General features: G+C 37.3%; 1 protein-coding gene across 8 annotated transcripts in view; it reads left to right on the top strand.

Annotated features, from left to right (window-relative positions):
- LOC148645079 (kinesin-like protein KIF19) overlaps positions 1–12,044 on the top strand; it is a 31,545-nt gene that overhangs the window by 2,710 nt on the left and 16,791 nt on the right. For 5 of the 8 annotated variants that reach the window (XM_088612924.1, XM_088612928.1, XM_088612927.1 and 2 more), the window contains 7 exons: positions 752–832; positions 6,483–6,593; positions 7,014–7,101; positions 7,244–7,380; positions 7,786–7,911; positions 10,454–10,648; positions 11,142–11,294. In XM_088612924.1, coding sequence (XP_088469050.1) covers positions 752–832; positions 6,483–6,593; positions 7,014–7,101; positions 7,244–7,380; positions 7,786–7,911; positions 10,454–10,648; positions 11,142–11,294 — 891 coding nt within the window. Of the gene's footprint in view, positions 1–35; positions 277–751; positions 833–6,482; positions 6,594–7,013; positions 7,102–7,243; positions 7,381–7,785; positions 7,912–10,453; positions 10,649–11,141; positions 11,295–12,044 lie in introns of those variants that run through there. The other 3 variants (XM_088612931.1, XM_088612929.1, XM_088612932.1) reach the window with 3 other exon arrangements.

The raw sequence follows: 12,044 nt of genomic DNA on the forward strand, positions 1-12,044 counted from the left end.
CAGTATATCTGGAAAATGTTTGAAATAATCTACAATATTCGACGATAATGCAAAATTATTTCACATTTTATTGGATTTTGACACCTTCGGGTTTTTCCATTTATGTATATTAAGGTATGTTAAGATAAAGGAACTGTTTGGTTGGGGCCCATGTTCATTAATTTGGTTGATGAATTTGCGTTAGTTTTTTTTCATGAAAAAAATTCCAGTAAAACTGAAGGTTGTACGATTATATTGTTATGGTGTGGATCTTAAGTGAATTGCTCTCATCTTCAGGTAACAGATTTTCTTTACCCTAAGTAAACATTTTGAACATATGATTGTATATTATTAAGGTACTAATTTGTGATGTTTTAAATATGGTTTTGAAATGTAAAAGAAAAAATAATAATATACAGTATAATTCCATTTCTTAGAGGGTTTGTCATATCATTTGTTACTGGCTTTGTAAGGAAGTCAGGCTATTCCAAGGAAATACTCATGAAAACACAAATTATATGAAAATTATTAGTATTTTTTCAGTGATTCCTTCAAATTGTTATTCCAACATTTGTCAGCAGAAAACCTCAAAAACTGAAAGACAATTTTTGGCAGACTTGTCTGTTTTATTTCAGTTAGTCTTTTATTTTGTACATTTTATTATGTGTTTAGATATGTGGTAGAATGATAAGTATAAAAAATCAGAGGGATCGAGAGGACATCCTTTAATATCCATTTTGATGTATCTGGGTGCATTTATTTTTTCAAAAAGGTGGCTCTCCGTATTCGTCCAATCAGTGATGCTGAGATAGAAGAGGGGGCTACAGTGGTAGCTCAGAAGTTGAATGATCAGGTAGGTCAATTCATAGAATGTGGGACAAACAAGCAAATAGATTTGTGGCTCATACATGAGGTTGCAACATTATTCATTCTTTAGAACATATTCTTTGTACTGCTTCTTACTCTACACAACCCCATGCCTTTGCAGTTAAAGAAAGGTTTATTGGACAGAAACATTACTTAGTGTCATGAACCTCCACAAGAGCTTTGAATTATATGCTTTCTGGTCTCTTTGAAGATTCTGTTTGATCAAAGCATTTCCTTAAATGTTATTCATATTTGTATCTTGTGTTATGCTGTTTTACTTCTAATGCAAAAGAGATAAGATAAGATCACTTTATTGGCCATATACAATTTCTTGTATTAGGAATTTGTCTTTTCACATACCCCAACTTGCTTTCCATGAGACACACAGACAGGGAGAGAAGCCTGGGGTCAGAGTGTAGGTCAGCCATTTATACAGCACCCCTGGAGTAGTTGGGGTTAAAAGGCCTTGCTCAGGGGCCCTACGGAGTAGGATTCCTCTGCTGGCCATGGGATACGAACCGGTAACCTTCCAGCCACAGGCGCAGAGCCACCACACTGCCCCACATCTCATCCTGATGAGAGATAATATTGATGTATTTTATACTGCTCTTTCTGCTGTTTTAACTAATCAAAAATACATTTTTACTGTACTTATTGAATCACTATGCACTGTTATTGAATTGTATAAACATAAAAACATCAGAAAATATTGGCTTATAATATAGTAGAAATAATTGATGCACTTTAAATTATTACATATCAATGTAAGTGCTTTGCTTTCTCCTAAAATATTGCGTTTAGGGTTTTGTATTTTTTATTGCCATTTTCTTTATGTGGAAATCAACAGTATAAAATGCAAATGTCCGAACAAACTAATGATAATTGCTATTCAAAAGAAGATAACTAGGAATTGTTAATTTGTAAAATGTTTTAGAAGAGACTGGAACTTATCATGGCTCTTACATGTAAGAGCTGTTACTGGGAGGTTTCTTTGAGTTTATGTGGCTTAGCTTGAGCTTTGTTTCAATCTGACACAAATCCTGATTAATGAAAGGAGGCTTTATAGCGGCCTGTCTGTGCCACGTACTGCAACAGCTTTGGCAAATATGTTTAGATAATCTGTTTTTCTTTAGAAATAATCCAAGCGTTATGACCGAAGGACCCATTAGTTTGTAAATGAACGTAAAGGTTAAATATTGAACTACAAATGTTTGTGTTTAAGTTATATTGTCATATTTAATGTTGGTAGCATGGGTCTAATAAGCAATTTAGTCTCTGTGAAAATGCCCAAGTCACATTCTCTGATTTTTGTCTCATAGGTGTAGAAAGTCTTTGGGTTTATTTAGAAAAATACATTGATGTCAGATTTCCGTGTGTAATAAAATAAACTAAAGAAGACTTAAAGCTGTAAAAAAATCTGTACTGAAAAAGGATAAACTAATATCAAAGGTCAGAGTTCTTGTGCTTCTTGTCTCTTTAGAGGTATGGTGCTCTTTTCAACAGCTCTGGTCCTTACCGACCACTTTGCCGACTTTTTTTCTGAACTTGAAAGTGATCACATCTCTGGAAGAGATTTGCCATTTCAGCATATACAGTGCTTTGCAAAAGAATCCAGACCCTGGATGACAATGATACTGTGTAATAGCAATTAATATTTTTATATAAACAATCAACTCCACACACTCAAAGCAAAAGACAACATTTTGAAAACTGATCATTAACTTTAAAAAAAGGGAAATCCATGTACAATTGCATATTGCATAAGTACCTTTTTCTGACGCAAATGTAAATTAATTTTGGTGAATAAAATTAATGAATAAGGCATACAATGAGCTGAGTGGCCTATATCTGTTAAGTAATAGTGGTTTGCATTATTTAATAATAAACATACCTGTCTCTGTAAGGTCCCTCAGCCATAGTCATTCCCTGAATTTCAAACAAGGATTCAACCATGAAGACCAAGAAGCTTTCAAAATAAATAAGATGTAAAAATAATGTTCTTATTACCTAGCTAGAATCTAGTCTGCAAGACTGAACAGCACATGGACCTCTCGCATAGCACAAGCTTTGAGGAATGATAATGGTCATGCTCCTTTTTCTGTCTTCCCATTTCCTTTTCCGTCCCTGTCTTCCTCTCCTGTCCATCTTTTCTTTTCTCTCCCCCGTTTCCTTTATTTAATCAAAGTAAATAATAGAAGACCTTTTGATTATCTCCCTCTTAGCCCACCTATGGTTAGGCAAACATCTCAAAACCATGCTCATTGGTTGAAGTTTTCTGAGTAAGGCTTTGATTAAGATAAGATTTTATTGTCCCCTGAGGGAAATGTTTTATGGACACCCAGCACTCCTGTACATTTAAATAGAATAGAATGCAAAAAAAAAAAGGAGAGAAGAAAAACATTGCACATTTTACAATTACAAAAAATAAGAAAAACATTGCACATCATTCTATTGCACATGTACAGTATAACACATAACAACATGTAACATTTATAACATATCACAAAAACATATTGCACTCAAGTGGGTTGTAAGAGTCAAAATTGTGTTTATCCTTGACATGTGTGTTGATAGCTTTAATGGATAGTGGAACAAAGGAATGTATGTATCTGTTTGACTTACATTTGGGAACCCTAAAATGTTTGCCAGAAGGAAGAAGTTGATATTCAGAGTTGAGGATGTGGGAAGGATCTGATATAATTTTTCCTGCCTGTTTGATTAGGGATTAGGGATTTTTTTTGATTAGGGATTTTTCAAAGATTGTCTGCAGAGAGGGGTGCTGTTTCACTCCCATGACTTTCAAAGCTGTCTGGATGTGGCGGGTAATTTGCGATTTAAAATGAACAGATAGATTAGCAAACCACACTGAAATACCATACCTGATAATGCTTTCGATTACAGCATTGGTAAAAGAGTAGCATTACTTCCTGTCGAACCCCAAACACTCTTAGTCTTCGCAGGAATTATAAGCGCTGCTGAACTTTGGAGCAAACACTCTCAACATAAGTAGACCAGCACAGGTTATGGTCTATGTGTACACCTAAGTATTTATATGAGTCAACCAGAGTGATAAATGTGTTGTGGATTACTACCTGTGAGTGATCACCAACAGTTCTGGGATCGAAAACTATTTCTTTTGTTTTATTAGCATTCAAAATTATACTGTTGTTGTCACACCATTGCACAAATCTTTGGATTTCTGACACATACATAGATGAGCTGCTACCTCTATGCATTAACCCAAGAACAGCTGTATCATCTGAGAATTTGAAAATGAAGTTGCTTAGACTACTGCTTGTACAATCATTTGTATAAAGTGTGAACAGAACTGGAGAGCTCACACAGCCCTGAGGGGCACCTGTGCTAATAGATCGTGACTCGGAAAGAGTTTTGTTGACCCTAACATACTGTGTGCGGTTTGTTAAAAATGAATGGTACCATCTTATAATGTTATGGTTAATGGACATTTGGTTCAGCTTACTAATCAATAGATGGGGCTGCAGCATATTAAATGCAGAGCTGAAGTCCACAAACAGCATCCGAGCATAGGCATTGGGGTCCTCTAGGTGTTTTAGAAAAGATGCATAATGCTGTTATTTGCATCATCAGTGCCCCGCCGGTGTTTATATGCAAACTGATATGGATCAAGTACAGTGTTCACTTCTGAGCACAGCACGGATACCATAATCCCCTCAAAGCATTTCATCACAACAGACGTCAGTGCTACCAGCCTCTAGTTATTGTTATCTGATGGGCAGAGCTTTTTGGGTATTGGCACGATGATTGCTTTTTTCCACAGCACTGGAACAGAGTGAGAGTCAACTGACTTCTGAAAGATAGGACACCATGCTGGTGTTAATTCCTCTGCGCAGTTTTTTAAAAGAGAGGCAGTGATGCCATCGGGGCCTGTTGGCTTTTTTGCAGATATGTGCCTGAAAAATTGTGTGGTCATCTGCTGACTTATTACAAGCCTACCAGCACTACTGTCAGCTGTAATAGTATCTAATATATTGTCACATGCACCAGATAAGTCCTGTGTCTCTAACCTCAGATAGAAGTCGTTCAGCTCGTTTGCTTTAGCCAGCTCATCCATTGTATGGAAGCTCTTCTTTGAAGAATTCATGTTTGTGACTGTTTTCGTTGTTTGCCACAACCTCCTGGAGTTCATTGTTTCAAAGTCACTCTCCATTGTCTCCTTGTGTTGATTCCTTGCATTCCTGAGTTTTAGTTGAGCTCTTTTTGCAGTACTTTCAGTTGCACTTGATCCTGGTTTTTAAAAGCGAGACTTTTGCGGTTGATGCAGTCTATCACATCCTTAGTTATATATGGTTTATTATTTGGGTACACTGTAATGTTTTTCTTGGGTATGACACTGTCCAGAAATTAATGTAGTCTGTAACAGTCTCTGTTGCCTCATATAGCCTCATATAGCCTCCAGGCTATGAAATATCTCCCAAGTCTGTGCAAAGGAAACACCCTTTCAGCATCTCAATACAATCACCAGTCCATACATTTACAGTCTTAATGACAGGTTTGCTGCTCTTCAGACCTGTCCAGTAAGTGGGAATGAGGTGAACAGTATTGTGATCAGAGTTAGACAGAGGTGGTTTGGCTTTGGTGGAATAGGCTTGTTTTATATTATCGCAGCATTTGTCTAGAACTCTGTTCCCTCTCGTCCCACATTTAATATACTGTTCAAATCCAGGCAATGCCATCTCCAGTTTACAGTGGTTATAGTCACCCAAAATAAACACGGGAGCTTCCGAAGTCTGCTGGAGTTGCTCATGTACACAATCGGCTACCTGAGAAGCAGCAGCCGCTGCATTTCCCCTTGGAGGACCGTAACAGTGCATATAATAATGTTACCGAATTCTCTCGGAAGGTAGAAAGGCCTGAAACTCAGGCACACCTGAAGAAGGCTCCACTCCACTTTTTTTCAGCATGGAATAAACCTATTACTTGTTGCTTTGCAGCCAACGCATGCTGACGCAGCTACCCACCTGAACTACTTAAGAATAAGAAACTGATCGTCCTTGAATGGCCCAGTTAAAGTCATACCTTGACTTCCCTTTTGAGAATTTGTGGAGACATGGGAAACCTGCTATGTATAAACGATCCCCAAGTAACTAGACAGATCTTGAGTAAATATGACAAGAAAACATAGGCAAACATTACACCAAGCAAAGTTGGTAGAGACTTATATAAAAAACCTGCAGCTATAATTACCAAAAGATACTTTCACCAAATATTGAGTTGAGGGATCAGAATTTTGCTAATATTTAGTGCAACTTAACATATTCTTAGAAGTCTTCCATTTGATCCCTCAGGATTTGAAAATCTTAAAAAATTTGTATGGATCCTTTTGTGATTTCAAAATGTAAAAAGGGCCTCCATAAAAAAGGTATGAAAAGTTTTGAATGGCACTGAATATGATACAATATCCAGTGGAATAAATTGAAGAGGAAACAGAAACAAATAAATTAAAATTGAGTCAAAATGTTTCCTATTTTGTTTCTCAAAGATAGAAATGGTTAACAATCATATATGCACCAAATACATTGCAAAACAAAAGACTATTTAAGAAAAATGTAACATTATTTTAATAAACCTCTTCCATAAATTTCTTTTTGTTTAAGATGCTGATTCTTTTGGATCCGTGTGAGGATCCTGATAACATTCTGCGGGCCAACCGATCGAGAGAAAAAACCTTTGTATTTGATTTTGCATTTGATCACACAGCATCTCAGGTAAAAATTAAAATAAACATTTTTGTGCAATTTTAAAATTAAAGTTTTGTCAATTATTGTGTTACAATTTACAAATTTTGGATGTAGAAAATCAATAATTATTTTTTTAGTATTCTAACACATATTGATTTCCTCCATTTATTAATTTATTATTCTTTACACATTGCTGCCTGTACAATATGCTTAACATAAAGAAGAGAAACCTGAAAGACACACATTTCAAAGTGACATAAACTTTTGTTTCTGTAATTCCATTTCCTGCTCATACCTCTGATTTAAATTTATTTTTATTTAAACAGTACCTATTAATACAGTGTATTTAATATATTATTTTAAATGACAAAATATTTTGCTGAAAGTACTGTTTCATTACTGTACAGTGGTAAGAAAAGAAAATCTTCTGAAATTTTCTTCTTCCAGGAGGATGTTTATATTGCTACCACAAAGAATCTGATTGAAGGGGTTGTTTCAGGTTACAATGCCACAGTGTTTGCATATGGACCTACAGGTATGAGGTTACATAGACATAGAAAAATATTTTTTCTGTTGGAATCCGTGGAGTTCTTATCACAAAATGAAAGATGGTCTAATTTCTGCATTTGCACAGTTGATTATGGCACTGATTAAATGTGCTGTTTTTATTTGACAAGGAGCAGGGAAGACGTTCACAATGTTGGGACTTGACTCTGACCCAGGCATCTATATCCGAACCTTGAATGACCTTTTCAAAGCTATTGAAGCGGGCAGTGATGATATGGATTACAGTGTATATATGTCATATCTAGAGGTGAATATGAAAGGTTTTCTAATTTGTTTTTACATAAAAGGTACATCTATGTTATTGTTGTGTTTTGTGTAAATATCTTCAATATTTAATATGAAGGAGCTTTCTACCACACGGACCCATGATGCCAGGAGGAGACAGTGATGGCTTAGAGTGCTGCAGCTGATGTGGTCAGGTCCTCACAGTGCCTCTGTCATAACTGCCTCTGGCCTACTGATCTTTCAGATGGAAACTTAGACTTCCACCAATCTCATGTCAGCGTGTTTGTTATTCATTCTTATCTTATTTTTATTAAAAGTGGTTTGCAAAATATTTGACATGCAACACAACATAGAAAGTTAATGGTTAAAGACTTAAGAAAACAGCTGGATGTACTTCAATACAATATATTTTTATTGTTCTTTCCAGATATACAATGAAATGATACGTGACCTCTTGAACCCTGCAACTGGGTATTTGGATCTGCGAGAAGATGCTAAAGGTGAAATTCAGATTACAGGCATCACCGAGTTCTCCACTAGCAATGCTAAAGAGGTAAAGGTTAAACAGATCGCACTCCATTCTGAGCTGAGTGAAAAAAGTTTGTTCGTAACATTAGAACATTATTCTTTGTCTTACAGCTATTATTATTTTTTTTATTAATGACCTTGTAATTAAATACAGTATCCTCTCCCTGGGGTTAACTTAAACACAATTTACACAAATTCAACTTAGTGTGAAAATCTTTCAAGGGTCCCATAATAAGATTTTGTAGTTATGGAAAGTTTACATACATTACATTCCTGAAGAGGAAGTAATGTGGTAAGTTCCTTCCACGGGTAAATAAACGCAGGTTATGCTAATGCTACAAGGGTTAAAGTGAAGTGTAAAACAGAGCCCTGGAAGTTACCTGTGCCTGATGTGCTGTTTTATAACCTCTGCTTTTTCTCAGAAAACTGTGAGTATCTCTTATTACAATCATGTCAGAGAAGCCCCCAAGTGATTTTATTATTAGTAGTAAAATTCAGGTTACGAGGAGTGGGAGTAATCGTACTCCTCTCTACACTTGTCAAAAACAAACCTTGCCTATGCAAAATCTCAGGCATTACAAACAGAATGACACTTTTGAATCAAAGCTTCATGTACATCAGATACATAGGTTTTTCAGCTGTACATTTAATCTAAAACAGTGTTCTCAGTCCTGGTCCTGGAGGACCAGTGCTATCCGGTGGCATGTACAGTAAGGATCTACTTGCTGGTTTAGACTTTTTTTTGCACTTAGTCCTATGTTTTAAAAATACCATTGTTAAAGTGCATAATTTCCAACAACTTCAGCACACAAAGCTTTATGCAGTCTATCCTTTACTTGCTGATTACAAATTTGCTTGTTTATTTCTGAGTAAACAGCTCTTAAAGGGTGATCAGTGGATGATCAGCAGATACCGCTGTGAATGACACTGCATCAGACAACTTCACAGTGCTTCTGTGTTTTCCTTCTGCATAGGTCCAGTTGCTTAGATGTCATCTAACACACATGAATGAGTGCAGTCCTGTAATGGTTCATACCAATTACAGATATTTTGTAGAGTTCCTCAATGCAGACATTACAAAATGAGAAAGTCCTTTATCCCACATTCAATAAAACTACTCAAATGAGTTCTCAATAAAGGAGTATTGGTTTAAGGGGTATGTGCAATTATAGGGGTTTAGGAACTGTGTTGACTCCTGTATGAGTGATAATAATAATAATAATAATAATAATAATAATAATAATAATAATAATTGCTTACACTTATATAGCACTTTTCTGGACACTCCACTCAAAGCGCTTTATAATAATAATAATAATAATAATAAACTTTATTTTATATAGCGCCTTTAAAGGTGGCTTCTCAAAGCGCTTTACAGGATGACAATAACAATAAATAAGAAGACTACAACAATAAATAAGAAGATTTCACAAGATAGGACACAATTATAATTACAACAATACAACAATAACAATAGAGGAGACCATGGAAGGTGGTATTAAGAAGAGCAGAGAGGTGAAGAATGGAACCAGTTAAGTAAAGGCTTTTCTGAAGAAGAAGGTTTTGAGTCTGGATTTGAAGGAGTTTAGAGAAGGTGACTCTCTAATATCCTTGGGCAAAGAGTTCAAGAGCTTGGGGGCATAGCAGGAGAAGGCCCTGTCGCCCATACAATGTAGACGGGCTTGGGGGACAGTAAGGAGGGCAGAATTTGAAGAGCGGAGGTTGCGAGGTGGGGAGTAGGGCGATAAAAGTTCAGACAGGTATTGAGGTGCCAAGCCATGTAAAGCCTTATAGGTGATCATGAGGATTTTAAAGTCTACGCGGAATTTGACCGGAAGCCAGTGCAAGGACTCCAGGATAGGAGTAATGTGAACACTTGCATTAGACCTGGTCAGGATTCTGGCTGCTGAACTTTGGACATACTGCAGCTTGTTCAGAGTAGATTTAGATACCCCAGGGAGTAGAGCATTGCAGTAGTCAATTCGAGAGAATACAAATATGTTGATCAGCTTTTCAGCCACAGTTAATGATAGCATAGGGCGTAGTCTTGCGATATTTCTAAGGTGAAAAAAAGCTTTACAGGTAATGGGGACTCCCCTCCACCACCACCAATGTGGAGTAATGTAGCCAATTCATAGATGGGGATTATTAGGAGGCCATGATTGGTAAGGGCCAATGGGAATTTTGGCCAGGACGCCGGGGTTACACCCCTACTCTTTTCGAGAACGCCCTGGGATTTTTAATGACCACAGAGAGTCAGGACCTCAGTTTTACGTCTCATTCGAAGGACGGCGCCTGTTTACAGTACAGCGTCCCCTTCACCATACTGGGGCATTAGGACCCACGTGGACCGCAGGGTGAGCGCCCCCTGCTGGCCTCACTAACACCTCTTCCAGAAGCAACCTTAGTTTTTCCCAGGAGGTCTCGTAAGTGATGCGTAATAACTTCTTATGGGTTGATGTCTTTTATGTAATGTTATATTCATTTGGTACATTTTTTCTTTTCCCATTTCTGTTAATGTTAATCTTCAGTTTAATGATTGAATGTCATCTAATGTTGTATCTTAGATTATGCAGCTGCTAACTAAAGGAAATAAACAGCGGACTCAGGAGCCGACCACTGCCAACAAGACATCATCTCGCTCTCACGCCATACTGCAGGTCAGAGTGAAACAGAGGAACCGGGTAAAGGACATTAATGAAGAGGTTCGGGTGGGGAAGCTTTTCATGATTGACCTGGCAGGGACTGAGAGAGCGTCGCAGGTGAGAACCTCCAGTAGAACAAAAAGAACAAAATCCATTGTAGTTACCCCACCTGAGCTCGCATTTTGCTGTTTTTATTGCTTAAAGAAGAATTTAATTATTCATCTGATTCATAAGGAAAGCTGTTTACCAGGCAGCACATTGTTTTTGTAATATAGTTCAGTGACTTTTTGAGTGATAGATAAGATAAGCTCTCTTTATGGCCATATATAATTTCTTGTATTATTAATTTGTTTTATTTCACATACCCCAACTTAATTTCCAAGAGACACCAAGACAGGGAGAGAAGCTTGGGGTCAGAGCACAAGGTCAGCCATTTATATGGTGCCCCCGAAGCAGTTGGGGTTAAGGGGCTCAGGGGCCCAACGGAGTAGGATTCGAACCGGCAATCTTCCAGCCACTGGTGCAGATCCTTGGCCACAGAGCCACTGCACTGCCCTATCTTACAAGACTTTTTGAGTGATACAGGTCTACTTCTGTTATTCCAATTCAGACCCAGAATCGAGGGAAAAGAATGAAGGAAGGAGCACACATTAATCGCTCTTTGCTTGCCTTGGGCAATTGTATTAATGCCCTGAGTGAGAGAGGAGGAAGCAGAGCCCAGTTTATCAATTATCGTGACAGCAAACTCACACGTCTGCTGAAGGTAAGGATTACCTAAAGGCATTGTGGTATATGCTGACTTTCCTGCCACCTAATCAAATCTTATGTGCTTATCACCACTTCTTAAACTAATGGATTTGATTGCTAATTAGCAATCTCAGCATTTCTTGGCCAACCTACCCTAAACTGCAAAAGACTGGTTCTTTATATTACTAGTTAATGGTCTCAAAACTGGTATTTAAATTGTTATTATATCAAATACAGTCATGTGAAAAAGAAAGTACACCCTCTTTCAATTCAATGGTTTTACCTATCAGGACATAAATAACAATCGTCTGGTCCTCACCAACTTCTATAATTAGACAAATCTAGCCTCAGATAACAGACAACACATAACAGATTTCACTATGTCATTATTTTTATACTTTTATATTTATATTTATTTAACAAAAAGTAAGCCAAAATGCAGTACACCCTTACTGCTTCCAGGGGAATTAAGAAGGTAATTAGCAGCCAGGTGCTGCTAATCAAATGCATGTGATTAGTTGATCATCAGGAAGTGTGACTACCTGTATACAATTAGAACTTTGGGGAGTTTGGTGGTCTGGAGCATTCAGGTGGGTGTTAACACCATGCCAAGGAGAAAAGACATCAGCAATTGTTGCTGCTCATCAATCTGTGAAGGGTTATAAGGCCATTTCCAAACAGTTTGAAATCCATCATTCTACAGTGAGAAGGATTATTTACAAATGGAGAACATTCAAGACAGTTGCCAGTCTTCCCAGGAGTGGGC

Source organism: Lepisosteus platostomus, chromosome 19 (assembly GCF_059453375.1).
Source record: "Lepisosteus platostomus isolate fLepPlt1 chromosome 19, fLepPlt1.hap1, whole genome shotgun sequence".
Lineage (NCBI taxonomy): Eukaryota > Metazoa > Chordata > Actinopteri > Semionotiformes > Lepisosteidae > Lepisosteus > Lepisosteus platostomus.